Genomic DNA, 17,114 nt, shown 5'->3' with positions numbered 1-17,114 from the left:
GCGTGAGCGATTGCCCCACAGGATGCCCAGATGGGACTACCCCTCTGATTCACTCCAGCTGCTTGAGGCATGAAAGAAGGCGGCTTCCTCTCCTGGAAATGACTGCATTCGCAAAAGCCCTCAAACAATTCCATTAAAAAGAGGAACGGGAAAAGCCACCGAGAGGAGAGCCCCCGCAAATGATTTTCTTTGGCCCTCCCCACTGCACACAAGTAGGTGTTCCCAGAACTCGGGACCCGTATTAGGAAAACTGGAGTCCTTTTCTTATTCTGTGAGTGTCTGGGCCCATGTGAACATAAAGCATGATTACATTAGGAATTAACCTGAAGCTGGGAAACCCCAGAGCTCAATGTCCTGTAGTGGCTTTAGTATTTTGGACACTCGGCATGGGCATTTTAGTGATGTTAGACTTCCCATTAGGGCTGGGAAGTGGATATCAAAATGTCCTGAGCCAACGTTGCTAATCATCCTTAGTAAATGTATCATGTGTGAGGCATTGAAGTAATAATTGTAATAAAGGCTACAGAACCTCAGAACTTTGGACATTCGCGATCTACCATCTGAAAGGGCTCCAACCAGGAGGGAATCACAGGGCTTGGGAAAGGACATAACATTTCCAGACTGTCACTGGCTTGTGAGCAATCTGATTGTACCCCGGTCTCTGTGAACTGAAGATAATACTTGCTCGTGAGATCACTGCTGTTTTCTGGGCTTGGCACGTCAAACAGCAAGAATGTTTCCACAGGTGGGAGGAAGCGTATTGGCACAGGGTCTGTTTGATGAAACTCAGGGTGCTCCTGTGTAGAAAGGCCTAGGGTGTGTCTGTGGACCCTCTTTGCAACTTCTCCCTGCTCTTTCGTATGTGAAGCAGGAGGATCCCTGTCCCTTTCACCATAGAAGGCTGTTTGGACACTTCTTTAAGATCTTATCTTCAGCCATGGTCTTCCTAATTGTATTTGTGAGCCAGGTTTCCATTATGCACTTCATTCATTCATTCCATTCATTTGTGGCTGTTAGGGCTAGGCTCTGAGGATCAACAATGAATAAGACATAGTTGCCACTGTATCTAGAAAGTTAGTCAAGTGAACAGACCAGCCAAGTAAACCATGTGATGAGTTACAGGAGAAGGCACACAGAATAGAGCAGTGTAGACCAGAGCCAATAACAACTGAAACCTTTACGCTGTATTGCAACCTTTCGTCTACTTAGTAACAGAAAAGAATTAGTTAATAGGGCCTGGGTCAGAAATCTGACTCCTGGGAGGACAGAGAGTATACTATCTATGTCCCAAAATAATGGAAACTAACTCTGAATATCATTGGAAGGACTAATGCTGAAGCTGATTCTCCAATTCTCTGGCCACCTGATGTGATGAGCCAATTAGTTGGAAAAGACCCTGATGCTGGGAAAGATTGAGGGCAAGAGAAGAAGGGGACAACAGAGGATGAGATGGTTGGATAGCACCACCCACTCAATGGACATGAGTTTAGCAAACTCCAGGAGATAGTGAAGGACAGGGAAGCCTGGTGTAATGCAGTCCATGGGGTGGCAAAGAGTCGGACACGAGTGAGTGAGTGAACAACTGTTCCAAACAAACCTTTCTCAGGACAAGATGCCAAAATGGATATGTGTGAGAATTAAAAAAAAAAAACAAACCTGGAATCCATAGCCCAGGCTTGGACCTGAGGGAAGGGCTGTGCTTTACAATCTTCCCTGGTTCAGGGAAGCCTGGCCTGCAGTCTGTGGGGTCCCAAAGAGTCAGACATAACTGAGCAACTGAACTGAACTGAACTGGTTCAGCACCTCAGCATTCTAACCCATTGTTTTAATCACTTCTAATCGCCAGAGTAGTCACAAACCAAATTGAATTCCTGTTTACAAAGTATGTGTGGGTGTCCCAAGATCAATTTCTCTTTTTTTTCATACCTAGTAAATGTGGTTTTGGACAGTGCAGGGCACAGTAACTGAGGACCTTAGCAGGGATAGGTTGGTCCCAGCCCTTGGCTTTGTGATGTCACAAACGTTCAGTTGCACGTACATCCCTGTGGAGGTGTCCTGAGGGGGTCAGGGTCCAACACGCCAAAGTTCAGGGATGTTCTGAGACACGGAATCTTCTCATCTGTGTTGAGTCAGGAGCTTCTGAGCCTACTCAAATTATATTTATGTGGCATTGACTAGCAATTACTTTAAGAGAAGAAAGAGAAGGAACAAAAACCTAACATGCTCAAATTACAATGAAAGGACGTGAGTGGGATACTCGACTCTGATTTTTGTGGTCAGGCAGGCAAACTCATGCTTTGTCAAAAAGAGGAAATTGAACATTGTGGCCCAGGGTTCTTGGGGAGGGCATGGGGGTGGGGGGCACAGTCAAACAAGCATGCACACTAACTGCACAGCTTCCTACAGGTATGTGCATGTTAAGTCACTCATGTCCGACTTTTTATAATCCCATGGCCTGTAGCCCGCCAGGCCCCTCCCCCAGACCTAGGCCTTAGTGTTAATCTCTCAGTCGTGTCCAACTCTTTGCGACCCCATGGACTGTAGCCCGCCAGGCTCCTCTGTCCATGGATTTCCCAGGCAAGAATACTGGATTGCGTTGCCATTTCCTTCTCCAGGGGGATCTTCCCTATCCGGGGATTAAACCCAGGTCTCCTGCATTGTAGGCCGATTCTTTACTGTCTGAGCCACTAGAAAAGCCCAGAGCTAGGCTTTGGGAAGGCTAAAATAATATAATTTGGAAGGCCCTCTTTAAAAAAATAGTATAAAATGACAAGTAGAAATTAAATAATAAGCATCTTGGAAGGGGCCTGAGTAAGTGGGGGACCACAGAGCTGAAGTTTCATCAGCTCCACTCTCTAAATCTACCTCTAGACTTCCTCACGTAACCCATCTGAGACTGCTGCTCCCATCTCCTTTTCCCTGGAGAGGGCATATTTCGGGCTATTAAGGTACAGGAGGTGCGGTTTATGAGCAGAGGTAATAAAAACCAAAGACAGGACTGTGCCAAAGGGTGACTCAAGCGGGATATGAGAAGTGTCTCCAAGTATTTGCAGGGTGGAAGCAGAGAGAAGGGAAAAGAATTGGTCACTCTTCTGGGGTGGAAAGGGAATGAGGATACGATTAAGTCAAGAAAAATGTGCACAAAACTCATCAGGAAACATTGTTGAACAGTATTTTCTGATACCTCGGAGTTGTATTTCCCATGGGAAGTATTTGAGGACCTATTGAGTCACTGAAAACTAAAACTGGCCACAGAAAAATGTGCCACAGGAAACAATCTTACAAGATGTTCTCGAGGGAGCAGCTGGATGGCTCCAGAGTTCATTGTGAGCCGTGAATTCCAGAAAGCTGACGCATGGCTTCTATAGATTACTGTGTGGGGAGGAGGCCAAGGCAAGAAAAGAGAGTGCGAGCCTGTGGGGTGGGGCAGCCACCTCCACCCACCTTTGCTGCTGGTGTGGGGAAGCATGCGATTGAAGAAGGAAAATATGGGAAGATAGTGCCACCCAGAGTTGAGATGAAAACTGCAGCCAGAAACCAACAGCCAATTCAATGGCGAACAGGAATCAGAAATTCTCCGCTCCCTTTTCTTAAAGGAGAGGAGGGAAATAAAGGGTCTTTGGGTAATACAGACATCACCCCTGGACTGAAGCACACATGTGTCAAACAGGGTGTTAAATAAGGCTGACAAATAAGGAGAAATACGGTATGATATCCCTATATGTGGAATCGTATAGTGAGTGAGTGAAAGACAATCAGTCATGTCTGACTCTTCGCTACCCCACAGACTATACAGTCCATGGAATTCTCCAGGCCAGAATACTGGAGTGGGTAGCCTTTCCCTTCTTCAGGGAATCTTCCCAACCCAGGCATAGAACCCAGATCTCCTGCATTGCGGTTGGATTCTTTACCAGCTGAGCCACCAGGGAAGCCCAAGAATACTGGAGTACTAGCCTATCCCTTCTCCAGCAGATCTTCCTGACCTAGGAGGAATCATATATGTGGAATCTAAAAAGAAATTATACAAATGAACTTATTTACAAAGCAGATACAGATTCACAGACCTTATGGTGGATGGGGGAATGGAAGGATCAGGGGAAGGGATAGTTGGGAAGTTTGGGATCTACATGTACACATTGCTATATTTAAATAGATAATCAACAAAACCATACTGTACAGCACAGGGAACTCTGCTCAATGTTACCTGGCAGCCTGGATGGAAGGGGAGTTTAGGAGGAAATGGATACAAGTATGGCTGAGTCCCTTTGCTGTCCACCTGAAACTATCACAACCTTGTTAATCGGCTATACCCCAATATGAAATTAAAAGTTTTTAAAAAATAGAGTACAGAATATATCGGGTGACAGGATCAAGATCAAAGACTAATTTGGCAGAATGTGGACTAATTCAAATGCTCCAAGGGGAGCCTGCCTTTGAGTCCCCAAATCAACTGCACAAACACAGGATGTGAGCATCATGACTCGGTTGGTGGCAGATCTGGTCGACGTGGCGGAAGGGCAGGGCAGGGCAGAGAGGCTTTCACTAAATGTCAGCCCAAAGTGAGTCAAACAGGTGTGATTTTTATGGCACGTTAATTCCCTATTATATAGTTTTCAGTCTGTTCAGTTTTTTTACTTGTGTGGTCAGAGTGGTGACTCCCAAGTTCCTCACATGTGGAACCGGAAATTCAGAACTCCATCCCTGGGTGTATGCAAAAAGTTTTCTAAAATTATAGGTTCCTGGGCATCACCCCAGAACCACTATGGCAGCTCAGGATGGAGCCTAGGAATCTGCATATCTTCCAAAGTTGCAAAGATGGTTCTGATGCTGATCAGAATTGACCCCTACTGCTCTCAAATATGGAGCCGACTTTGAGGACTTTACAATCAAGACAAACAGCTGGAATATAGAAAGCACCATGGGAGCGGACAAGGACAGAGAGGAGGGAATGGTCCTTAGGAAGAAGCATTTTCAAAAATGAGTGACTTGAGTTCATCTTGACAAGAGGCAGATCCTTGGGTAAGAAGAGAAGACATTCCAGGAAGAAGGAAGGAAGAGCATCTGCCAGGATGAGGAGGATGAGGTCCTTGGGTATTCAGGGGAACACAGCAGTCTCCCCACCTTCTCAACCCCAATTAATTGGCACAGTTTTTGAGGACAGAAAGCACCATTTGTATTCCTAGGGGACTGACAACAAAAGATATGCAATCAAACCCTTATTGATTTGCCAGGTTTGTTTGCTTTTTGTTTAAGTTTTAGAAATGTACTTTAAAAAACAAATTTATCCCTTTGCCCAAAGATTGGGAGAGACATGGTAGATAGCCACAGCTTTGCTAACCCAGGGATTTATTTCTCTCCAATCCTCCTCCCTCTGCAGGCTTACCCCCAACACTACCTAACACACAGATGGTCTCAGGATGTTATAATTCTTACTAATGTTACTCACTGGAGAGTGGAGACCACCCGTGACACCAAGAAGCCTTTCCATACCCATGGCTCTATGAGGCCCCTGACATTGCAGATCACAGGGCTTATGAAGGGGATGGAAAACCCGAGACAAGGGAATGGGAACTGACAAAAGTTACTACAAAGCAATGGTGACTCTGCGATGTTTTGTCTGCCATAAAATCAAGCCCAATCCATTCCCACCAGGTTCCTAGGGAGTGGCAGTGTGATGGACACTCAATCACTGTGCACTTTTTTAATTTATTTTTTAATTGAAAGATAATTGCTTTACAGAATTTTGTTGTTTCTTCACTCTGCACATGTGGGTCCTTGCGTCTTTGTGCTGAATCCCCAATGGCAAGCTCTTCTGTGTAATCGCTCAGGACAACTGGACCATGAGTGCCTTGTCAATTTTTAAATGCCCAAGTTCCCCACAAGGCAGCGTTTAATCATGAAGCACTCCAAAATATATGACAGAGGGGAGGGGTGGGAGGAGGTGGGAGGGAAATGGAAAGGGAGTTTTCTTTCTTCCAACACTAAACCAAAGGGATTTGGAGCACAGATGGCATCTGCAGTCATTCTGGACAAGCTGTGAGACAAGGACCATGGTCAAGGTAACCAGCTTCCCTCTCTTATTGTTTGGAACATGCATTTCATAGCTGTTTTGCTCCTGATTTCTTTTAAGAGATGTGCCAGTCTCATCTATTTGTTGTCCTTACTAGTCTGTGTTAATCCTGAGGTTTTGCCATTAACTTATGTTGATGGAAGAATCACTGAAAATTGGTAGAAATTAATTATTGAAAAGTATAGATTTTCAATCTATATTTCCTAGTGGTCTGAGCCTGTGTCTGAAGCCACACACTGTCCCTTTTTTAGAGACTGAAGAGTCCCCTCGGCTTGGGGCTTGTCAGTACATGCAAAGACAGAACGTGTCTGTGGCCGCTATTTCTTCTCCGTGATCCCCTGAAGGAAACCGACTGCCAAATTAGATTGTTCTTCTAAATCAAGAGAAAGGCATTTTTAGGGGGAAGAATAAAATATGTAGTGAAGGGTATGGCAGTGTGGGTGTTGAAGACAATTCTTGAAGATTCTTGAATGGATTCTCATTCAGTTATCAAGATAATCGTTGAATGAGTTTCCTTGAGTCTGTCCTTGGTAGACACTCCTGGGAACAGCGTCTTTGGACTTCATTCCAAGCTCTTTTTCTTCTCTTTTCAAAACTTTTTACTTTATATTCGAGTATAACTGATTAACAATGCTCTGATAGTTTCAAGTGCACGGCAGAGCGACCCAGCCATCGTATACGTGTATCCATTCTCCCCCAAACTCCTCTGCCGTGAAGGCTGCCGCAAAACATGAAGCAGAGTTTCTTGTGCTATACAGTAGGTCCTTGTTGGTTATCCATTTTAAATATAGCAGCGTGTACATGTCCATCCCAAACTCCCTAACTATCCCTTCCCCCTGGTAACCATAAGTTCATTCTCCCAAGCTCTTTTTCATTCTCTTTCTCAACTTCTTAAATTGGTTGTCACCTTAGAGCTGCTACAAAGTGGTTGTACTGTGATGAGGGGATTCATGACTCTTATTTCGGAATAACCTGATGAATAATTTGTGAATAGGTATGATTTTAAATGGATTGAGGGTAAAATTTTAAAATCTGATGGGATAGTGGCTAAATCTCCAAGTAATATGGGGTTGAAAATAAAGTTATCAAAAACGTAGAATTGCCTGAATCCTTAGTTCCATCTTTATACAGAATAATGGATGAAAATGTTGTACCTTGAAGTCTGTTTCCTATTCAAGCAATGGATATAAAAATAGAAAAGGTAACTAATTAAGAGGAGCAGAACAATGACAAAAACCAATAGGATTTTCAAAACTAAAAAACAAGATGAAAACATTCTTTTGGGAGAAGAAAAGGGGCTTATAATGACTTCCATATCTGGCAATATAAGACCACCCCCCCTTCCAGGTATCATGGCTTTTGAGTCCTCACCAAGGTCACCCAGAGTCTTGAACCAACAATTCTTGCTGGAGTTAATTTGTTGAGTGCTTTAAAAAAAAAAATCTTATTAGCAAATTGCTTTACAGAAGCTGTTTTATCATACATTTTCCTTATTGGCTTATATCTACATATGAATCTGGTATATTTCTTATTGCCATAAAAAAGTGCACTTTGTCTGTGGCATGTACTGTTTTAGCCCCTAAAAATTATAAAGAACAAACTATTATGATTCTAAGATAAAGTTGCCTGTTTAATGTAGAAAATGTTCAGCTGGAGATGATGAGAGAGGCAGATTTATGGGCCTGTCTTATTTAGCTATGGTTTTATTTACATCTCTTAAACTAAGCAGATTTGGGTCTGATTAATTCTGATGTAAGTGATTCCCCTTAGAAAGCTCAAGATGGTTTACTTTAAGAAGTGTCTGTCAGCAACTAAGTATGGGCTTCTTTTCCGTTCAGTATATATTAATATAACAGTACAAACTGCTTCGTAATGCAAAGTGTCAGACCTGTCAGATCTCTTTATTTTTATTAATAAATCAAATTCAATCTGGCTCCACGCCACCACTCCCCAGCACTGAAACATCTAACATTGGACATTTTCATCTCACCCTTCTTTTAGGTTAAAAATGACAAGGCCGAGGGCTCCAGCCAAAGCCACGGGGGCTGCCTTCATTCTGCAGCCACCCACCGGGTCGCCCCCGGGCACTGCAACCACACTGGGCTGTGGAGCTGCACCTGCAGGTTCCTTGTCCACCCGCCAAGGACACCCTCCTATGGCTCCAAGGCCAGGGCGCTCAGTGCCCAGCCTCCATGGGTACCACGCAGCCACCTTGCATTTGAGATTCTCTCAGTTCAGGCATTGTGGGTGGAAGCTGCACTCAGATCTCCACCTCTCTCAAAACCCACCACTCTATTTCCTCTCCAAGGGTTGCAGCGTCCCAGTTGGTCCTCTGTCCTCCCACCCTCAAGAGCCCGGTGCCTCTATCTGCTCCCCTAGGGAGCATCCTCTTTAACATTCATTAATAGGATAAATGGGCTTTCCTGGTGGCTCAGATGGTAAAGAATCTTCCTGCAATGTGGGAGACCCAGATTCGATCCTTGGGTCAGGAAGATCCCATGGAGAAGGAAATGGCTACCCATTCCGCTATTCTTGCCTGGAGAATCCCATGGATATATGCCCCCTTACTCCTCTCAGAGGAATCTAGCACAGGAAAAGTGAAAGCGTTAGTCACTCACTCATGTCTGAATCTTTGAGACCCCATGGACTGTAGCCTGCCAGGGTCCTCTCTCCATGGAATTCTCTAGGTATGAATACTGGACTGGGTTGCCATTCCCTTCGCCAGAGGATCTTCCTGACCCAGGGGTTGAACCTGGGTCTCCTGCATTGCAGGTGGATTCTTTACCATCTGAGCTCCCAGGGAGGAAGACATCAAAACCTTATATAGGATAGTCGTAAATTAAAACCCATTTATAACTAAAAGGAGTATAAATATTTTTTGTTAGATTGGAGGAATGGAGAATTTAACATGTGAGCCATTATTATATGTCAGATAAGTGCCCAACATTTTGTTTGTATTATTTAAGTAAATCCTCGTAACAACAACAACAAATACCTCCCCACTACTTTTCCCTGAAGACAAAACCAAAGATTACCAGCAGGAACATCTGGTGATCGCCCAATCCTTTTTCTCAACCAGATGCACACTAGCTCAGTGGCTTAATCACATTACTATCTGATGCTTGTTCAGATTATCCCCAATAAGCATTTTAATATAATAAGGTCCGGCTGAAATAAACATCATCGCTTCAGCGCCTGCTCTAGGCCACTCCTGGAGCCGAGCTTGCCCAAGGCTACTTGGAGAAAACTCCTAAGGGCTGGTCGCGCCCACTGTGTTGGAGGAAAGCAGCTCCATGGAGTTTAGGGACCCTTGGGGGAGGGTGCTGATCTCGGATCTCAGATGAGGCTCTAACATCAGGCTCCGCGTGTGTGTGTCTTATTACAGATGGGGCTCCCGAAGGGCTTCTCTAGCCAACGGACACGCCTATCTGCCGTCCTCAACATGCTATCACTCAGCCTCTCCACAGCATCCCTGCTCAGCAACTACTGGTTTGTGGGCACACAGAAGGTGCCCAAGCCCCTGTGCGGGAAAGGTCTACCAGCCAAGTGCTTTGACGTGCCGGTGCCCCTGGATGGGGGCGGCACCAACGCATCTTCCCCGGAGGTGGTGCACTACAGTTGGGAGACCGGGGATGATCGGTTCACCTTCCATGCCTTCCGGAGCGGCATGTGGCTATCCTGTGCGGAGATCATGGAAGAACCAGGTAGCTGCCTCGCCCCCAGCCGCCTGATTTCTTGTCCTCCCTCACAGAGGGAAGTGGCCCTCCCTCGCTCACACCTGCAGGGCTCACCCCTAGCCTCAGCATCTCCCCCTTCTCCATTGTACCCCTTCCACATCAGACTCCTTTGTCATAAGGTCGAAATTCCATCCATCGGGCATTTCACCTCCAGACAGTCGCTGGTTTCAAACAGCATCCCCCTTCAACAGTCTCATGCAGACTTTGAAGGTTATGAGACTTCCCATTCCTGCCAGCTAGAGTTGCCATTTAGAGACAAAACAAGGAGACTATCGTAGAAAAAGCCTGGGCTCTGACCAGCTGTAACCTTACAGGAACAACTTCACTCCTACAGGCATTGATTTTCTCATTTTTGAGATGCAGGCATCAGAGTAGATGGCCCTTAAAGCATCCTAGAAGCATGTTCTCATTCTAAGTGTTATTGTTGCCACTGAAAAGGCAGGGCAAGTGAAGCCCAGGGAGGATAAATACATCGTGGAAGTTCTCCCCAGAGGAGCCGCAGACAGACCCTCTCAGGTCTCAGGTCGCGGGGCGTACACTCTCAAAGCAGGCGCTATGCCAGCATGTTAGGTGGGGACTTGTCCTTGGGTGAATAGCAGAGAACGCTCCCTCATCCCTGCTCAAAGCTTACAAAGACCCCCTTTGGTGAAATTTTCCTAAAGCCCAGAACTGTGTACAATTTGCAGTCTACAGCTTCTCCCAGTTTGGGCTAAGGCGAAAAGGAGATGGGAAAGGATTATAAACTCTTGGGTATATCCATTTATTTTTACATTTTTAATTTATTTATTTTAATTGGAAGATAATTACTTTACAATATTGTGATGGCTTTGGCCATACATCAATATGAATCAGTCACAGGCATACATGTGTCCCCCCATCCTGAAGCCCCCACCTTCCTCCTCACCCCATCCCTCCAGGTTGTCACAGTGTTGGCTTTGGGTGCCCTGCATCATATGTCAAACTCCCACTAGCTATCTATTTTACATGTGGTAATGTGTACGTTTCCACATACATGTAAAGTACAGACTTTTGGACTCAGTGGGAGAAGGAGGGGGTGAGATGATTTGAGAGAATTCCATTTATATTTATTATTGTGCCATTTAGCACTGCTGTGACTCCAGTCCGGGAAACAATTTAGAGCCACTCAAGCCAGCAGCAAGAGCAGAAGGAGCTGGTGAACCAACGCTGGAAACACCCCCTGGGTGACTCGGGGAGTGTCCTCTTCATAATCAGGACTTGAGGCAGAAATTAATCTTGGATGGCTCTGGCCTATTTTGTTCATCCATCCTTGCATCCTTCCCTGCTGCCAAAGAGACATTTATGGCCTGCCTCCCATGTGCTGGGCAGGCCCCCAGGATGCAATTAGGAAAAGCCTGTGTCCCTCAACCAGGGCAGTACCTCACCACCTTGTACCTTGTCTATTTCAGGGGAGAGGTGCCGAAGTTTCCTTGAACTCACACCACCAACCGAGAGAGGTGAGAAAGGACTACTGGAATTTGCCACGTTGCAAGGCCCACGTCACCCCACTCTCAGATTTGGAGGGAAGCGGTTGATGGAGAAGGCTTCCCTCTCCCACCCTCCCTTGGGGCTTGTGGCAAGTATGTGGGTTTGATGATAAATTTAGTTACCATTGAGTTGGGCCTCTGGGGATCTAAACTGTACTGTGATCTCCTGCTTTTCTTTTCTTCTGAGTCTCACAGGGTGACACTAACTCCCACTAGGCTGATTCAAACTCCCACCTGGCTGACACTCATTCCCAGGCAGGAACACAAAAAAGCATCAGCAGGGACAAATAAAGTTCCCAAACAGAAATCTACCAACAGCTCTAACCTACTCCTGTTGCCAAGTAACCATGTAGAAAGCTTGAGTTTTTCCTTTTCCAATTTTTTTTTTTTTGCATTTCAGTAACTTTATTGAAATGTGTATATCCCTTAGTACCAAAACATAATGATAGTTGGTTAGGTTATCTCTACCAATGCAAAATTAACACTGATGTAATACATTTTTTTGTAACATAGAAAGGAAAGAGTCAAGGCCTGAGGGGAGGAAGAAGAGAAACAAAATAGATGGTTCCAGAATTAAAATTTTTTAAGAAAAGAAACAGAAATAAGTAGCAAAAGTTACATCCCTAAAAGATTTGGTGGAAATTGGATGATTTCTTCTCCAGTCTCCCTAAGAGTATTTACACTGAGTTAAGCATGGTTGTGTATGGGATACTGCGTAGAGTGAGAGCTGATAGCCTACTGCGTAGAGTGAGAGCTGATAGCCAAGAGCCCCCTGGTCAAGGACTGTCGCAGCTGCTTTCAACTCTGTCTTCTCCTCTGGTGCTAATGAGGCTCTCCACTTCTCATGGGCAGCATTTGTTCACCGCTCGTTCAGTTATTTAATTGTCAGGCTGAGGGTTCTTCTTCCTCTGGTTTCTGACAGAGATCCTCTGGTTATCACTGGGAGCCCAGTTTGCCTACATTGGACTTGAACTCATCAGTTTCATCCTGCTACTGACGGACTTGCTGTTCACGGGGAACCCTGGCTGCAGCCTCAAGCTGAGCGCCTTTGCTGCCATCTCCTCTGTCTTGTCGGGTGAGCAGGGTCTCAGGAGCTACAGAGCGGGTGGGTGTCCCCTGTTGCCTTTGAAGCCTAGCCGGCAGCTGGAATCTCTGTCCTAAGGGAAGGAAGGAGCCCCGAAGAAAGCTAAAGAATGGAGCCAGGAGATACAGCACAGGCGTCTTTAATTTTATTTTTTTTTTTTATTTAATTTTATTTTTAAACTTTACAATATTGTATCGGTTTTGCCAAATATCGAAATGAGTCCGCCACAGGTATACATGTGTTCCCCATCCTGAACCCTCCTCCCTCCTCCCTCCCCATACCATCCCTCTGGGTCGTCCCAGTGCACCAGCCCCAAGCATCCAGTATCGTGCATCGAACCTGGACTGGCATCTCGTTTCATACATGATAGTATACATGTTTCAATGCCATTCTCCCAAATCTTCCCACCCTCTCCCTCTCCCACAGAGTCCATAAGACTGTTCTATACATCAGTGTCTCTTTTGCTGTCTCGTACACAGGGTTATTGTTACCATCTTTCTAAATTCCATATATATGTGTTAGTATACTGTATTGGTGTTTTTCTTTCTGGCTTACTTCAATCTGTATAATAGGCTCCAGTTTCATCCATCTCATTAGAACTGATTCAAATGAATTCTTTTTAATGGCTGAGTAATACTCCATTGTTTATATGTACCATAGCTTTCTTATCCATTCATCTGCTGATGGACATCTAGGTTGCTTCCATGTCCTGGCTATTATAAACAGTGCTGCGATGAACACTTGGGTACACGTGTCTCTTTCCCTTCTGGTTTCCTCAGTGTGTATGCCCAGCAGTTAAACCGAAACAGCATGCAAAATGCTAGATTACATCATTACATACTTTGCAAAATGATTTCTCTCTGGGTTCTTTCTACTTGCAAGTTTTCTCATTATGTACAATACGGTTTGGTTTATTACTTCTGAGTCGTGACATGCATACAGCTTTGCCAGACTCTGTTGGATCAAGCAAGAGATGCCTGTAAATCAGTGGTCCCCAAGCTTTTTGGCACCAGGGACCGTTTTTTATGGAAGACGATTTTTCTGCAGACTGGGGGCAGGGGATGGTTTGGGGATGATTCAAGCGCATTACACTTATTGTGCGCTTTGTTTCTTTTATTATTATATCAGGTCCACCTCAGATCATCAAGCATTAGACCCCAGAGGTTGGAGCCCCTAGTGTAGATGATGGAGAGGGTTCACGTTGGGGATGCAGATGGGAAAGACCTAAAAGGGAGGAGAGCCCAGCGTGCAGCATTGACTAGAAATGTTCCCATAGCTCAAAACCGAACATCTGGGGAACCAACAGTAAACATGCCTTCAAGGAGGAGCCCCCAGTGCAGGGTAGCCCTGATGCCAGATAGGGAATATGATTTGCTCCCAAATCGTAGTCCCTATAGGTAGATGGCAGTGCCAGCCTTTCTCTAAGGGTGCTGCCTCCCTGTTTCTTTTGCAGGCCTTCTGGGGATGGTGGGCCATATGATGTACTCACAGGTTTTCCAGGCAATGGCTAACTTGGGTCCAGAAGACTGGAGGCCACACGCTTGGAACTATGGCTGGGCTTTCTAGTAAGTGCTTATCACCTCCGCCACCTTTCTCTTCTTCCCCGGTCCATCTCCATTTAATGGCAGCCCTCAGCTAGGCACTTGCTCTCTGTCCTCCTTCCTTCTCTCCATCCCTCATCCCAGACACCTGTCAATCATCCAGAGGGCTGGACCAGCAGGCCATACCCATTCTCTCCCCACCTTCCAAGGAGAGGTACAGAGTGGATTCCTCTGGCTTATTTTTCGTGAGGACGTTGTCAAGTTTTTCTGCTGATAAAGCTGTTAAGAAGTGCTTCTACACCTGACATGTAGGACGTCCTAGGGAAATGAGACTGATTTTGCATGGTTTATGGAAATGAGGCTCTACATTTTATATATTCTGTTGCCCACGAAGTTCATTCAGATTTTTCCATAAAAGCTTATAGAGAACCCTGAACAAACTTTTTGGCCAACCCAATATTTTATGATTCAAAATACTTGGGAGACAGAGAAATGAAGAAATAGCCTTGAAATCTGGATTCCATTTCTATGAATGGCTGCCCACTCTCCTCCTATAATGAATAAGTTCATCCTGTCTCCATTCTTATTCCACCAAACTGTGTTAGAAATGAAACAGTCTCCCCGTAACCCTTAAAGAACTAAGGGCTCAGTTAGTTTGCTGCTGCTGCTGCTAAGTCGCCTCAGTCGTGTTTGACTCTGTGCGACCCCATAGACGGCAGCCCACCAGGCTCCCCCGTCCCTGGGATTCTCCAGGCAAGAACACTGGAGTGGGTTGCCATTTCCTTCTCCAATGCATGAAAGTGAAAAGTGAAAATGAAGTCGCTCAGTTGTGTCCGACTCTTAGCGACCCCATGGACTACAGCCTATCAGGCTCCTCCATCCATGGAATTTTCCAGGCAAGAGTACTGGAGTGGGGTGCCATCGCCTTCTCCTCGGTTAGTTTAGACTTATCTTATTATAAAGAAGGAAGCAGAGACCATGATGAAACACATACATTCAAGGGTAACATCCCCTTTATGTGGGTTTCTTACCTTCTCCCTTGAGGGACACTCTCCATTCACTACACAGATGCCGACTTAGGTCTTTATGAACCATCTGGGCTGAGTGCTAAGCACTTACCAGTGCTGGAAAGACAGTGCCAGGCTTGAGTTTCTGTGCCGAAGAGGCACATGGAAGCCTATACCTGTCTGTCACAGGATCTCATCCCCTTTCCTCATGGTATAAATGGGCTATTGGATTCGGGGGTCTCTGATCTTTCTATCAGCCACCCTACCACAGTTTAGCTCATCTCCAGACTCATCATTTCTCAGCTGTTGTCCATTTTTTGAGCCATTCTTGGCATTTCAACTGCAGGGCTCAGACTTCAAAACTCCCACCAAAGCATCTTAGTCCGTCACAGGCAGCAGAGGGGAACGCACAGCAGCGGCACGTGGCCTTCCACTGTCACAGCCTCGTGAAATCCACCCCCCAACAACACCCCCCCAACTCCTGGTGTCCTGGGCTTCCCACGATGGTGAGGCACTTAGGGGTTTGACTTTCCTGGTTCTTAGGAGTGTGTTTGATATGGTTCCCTGGTGTCTTTTTCTCTTTGTTGAATCCATCCAGCTTCTGTTCCATCTTTTACAAATTTCTCTGGGCTAAGAACCACACTGTTTGCACTGTAGGCCTTGTTTCCACTAGAGAAGTCTATACTAATGCCTCTGGATGTGTACTCAGGGCTTCCTGAATGCCTCCCAGAGGCTCAACTCTGGAGACCCTACGACAGCTAGGCTGAAAATCAAGGAAGACGGAAGAGGTATCTGAGTGCAGGAAATCTTTGGCAGGAAATATGTGTGTGTCAGGCTTCCCTGGTGGCTCAGAGGGTAAAGAATCTGCCTGCAATACAGGAGACCCAGGTTCAATCTCCGGGTCAAGAATATTCCCCTAGAGAAGGGAATAGCCGGCTACCCACTCCAGTAGACTGGCAGACTATAGTCCATGGGGTTGGACACGACTGAGTGACTCACACACACACACACGTCAGGGAAAGGCAAGAGGTAGTGCGTTGGGCTGCGTGTACTGTGTCAGATGAGCTACAGGTCTGTGGAATTGTTGAGATTATATGAGGGTAACTGCAGCTTGGGAAACTGCAGTAGTCCAAAAAATTGTGTGTGGCGGGGCAGGAGTAAGTGTGTGTATGTGTGTGTGTATACACATATACACAGAGCTTCCCTGGTGGCTCAGATGGTAAAGAATCTGCCTGTCAATACAGGAGATGCAAGTTTGATCGCTAAGTGGGGAAGATCCTCTGGAGGAGGGAAATGGCAACCCACTCCAGTATTCTTGCCTTGAAAATCCCATGGACAGAGGACCCTGGCAGGTTATAGTTCATGGGATTGAAAAAGAGACAGACACAACTTAGTGACTAAACAACAACACACACAAACATACACACGTATAAAATAGGCCACCAGGTATGAAAGAACACAGCACTTACAACGAATCAGTGCAGTGAAAATGAATGTTAAACTCCTGACTTTAACCCCATATGAATCATGGTTTTTTACTACAAAACATTCAGAACTTACCCTAGGACAGACCAAATTCAGACCTCTGCTCTTTATCTATATGTGAAAGGTGACACCCTCATGTTCCTAAATCCCTAAGAGGCATCCCCTAGTTGACTAGTAGGAAGGGACCTTGATATTTTTCTTTCAAACCCGTGAGAAAGCATCTTAATTTCCCATTTTGTGTGTGTGTGTCCCTAGCACGGCCTGGGTCTCCTTTACCTGTTGCATGGCATCGGCAGTCACCAGCTTCAACACCTACACCCGGCTGGTGCTGGAGTTCAAGTGCAGGCACAGCAAGAGCTTCCGAGGAGCCCCAGGCTGCCAACCACATCATCACCAGTGCTTCCTGCAGCAGCTGGCGTGTACAGCCCACCCGGGGGGCCCCGTGACCAGCTACCCCCAGTTCCACTGTCAGCCCATCCGCTCCATCTCCGAAGGGGTAGACTTCTACTCAGAACTACATGACAAGGAACTTCAACAAGGCACCAGCCAGGAGCCTGAGACCAAAGCAGCTGGCTCATCTGTAGAAGAGTGTTAGGAGTTAGGGGGTTTGGAGAGCAGACCGAAGCCCCACCTTACACGTTGCTCTGTGACCAACACGTGCTCAAGCCACAGTCTGTTTCCTGAG

General features: G+C 45.9%; 1 protein-coding gene across 1 annotated transcript in view; it reads left to right on the top strand.

Moving 5' to 3' along the window:
- GSG1 (germ cell associated 1) overlaps positions 1-17,100 on the top strand; it is a 19,525-nt gene extending 2,425 nt beyond the window's left edge. The window contains exons 2-6 of the mRNA XM_010858708.1: positions 9,456-9,774; positions 11,235-11,405; positions 12,235-12,387; positions 13,850-13,961; positions 16,685-17,100. Coding sequence (XP_010857010.1) covers positions 9,456-9,774; positions 11,235-11,405; positions 12,235-12,387; positions 13,850-13,961; positions 16,685-17,024 — 1,095 coding nt within the window. The 3' untranslated portion in view covers positions 17,025-17,100. The remainder of the gene's footprint in view (positions 1-9,455; positions 9,775-11,234; positions 11,406-12,234; positions 12,388-13,849; positions 13,962-16,684) is intronic.
- Positions 17,101-17,114: the final 14 nt, after the last annotated feature.

Source organism: Bison bison, unplaced genomic scaffold (genome assembly GCF_000754665.1).
Source record: "Bison bison bison isolate TAMUID 2011002044 unplaced genomic scaffold, Bison_UMD1.0 scf7180017864390, whole genome shotgun sequence".
Classification (NCBI taxonomy): Eukaryota; Metazoa; Chordata; class Mammalia; order Artiodactyla; family Bovidae; genus Bison; species Bison bison.
This window is presented reverse-complemented; position numbering and strand designations above follow the sequence as displayed.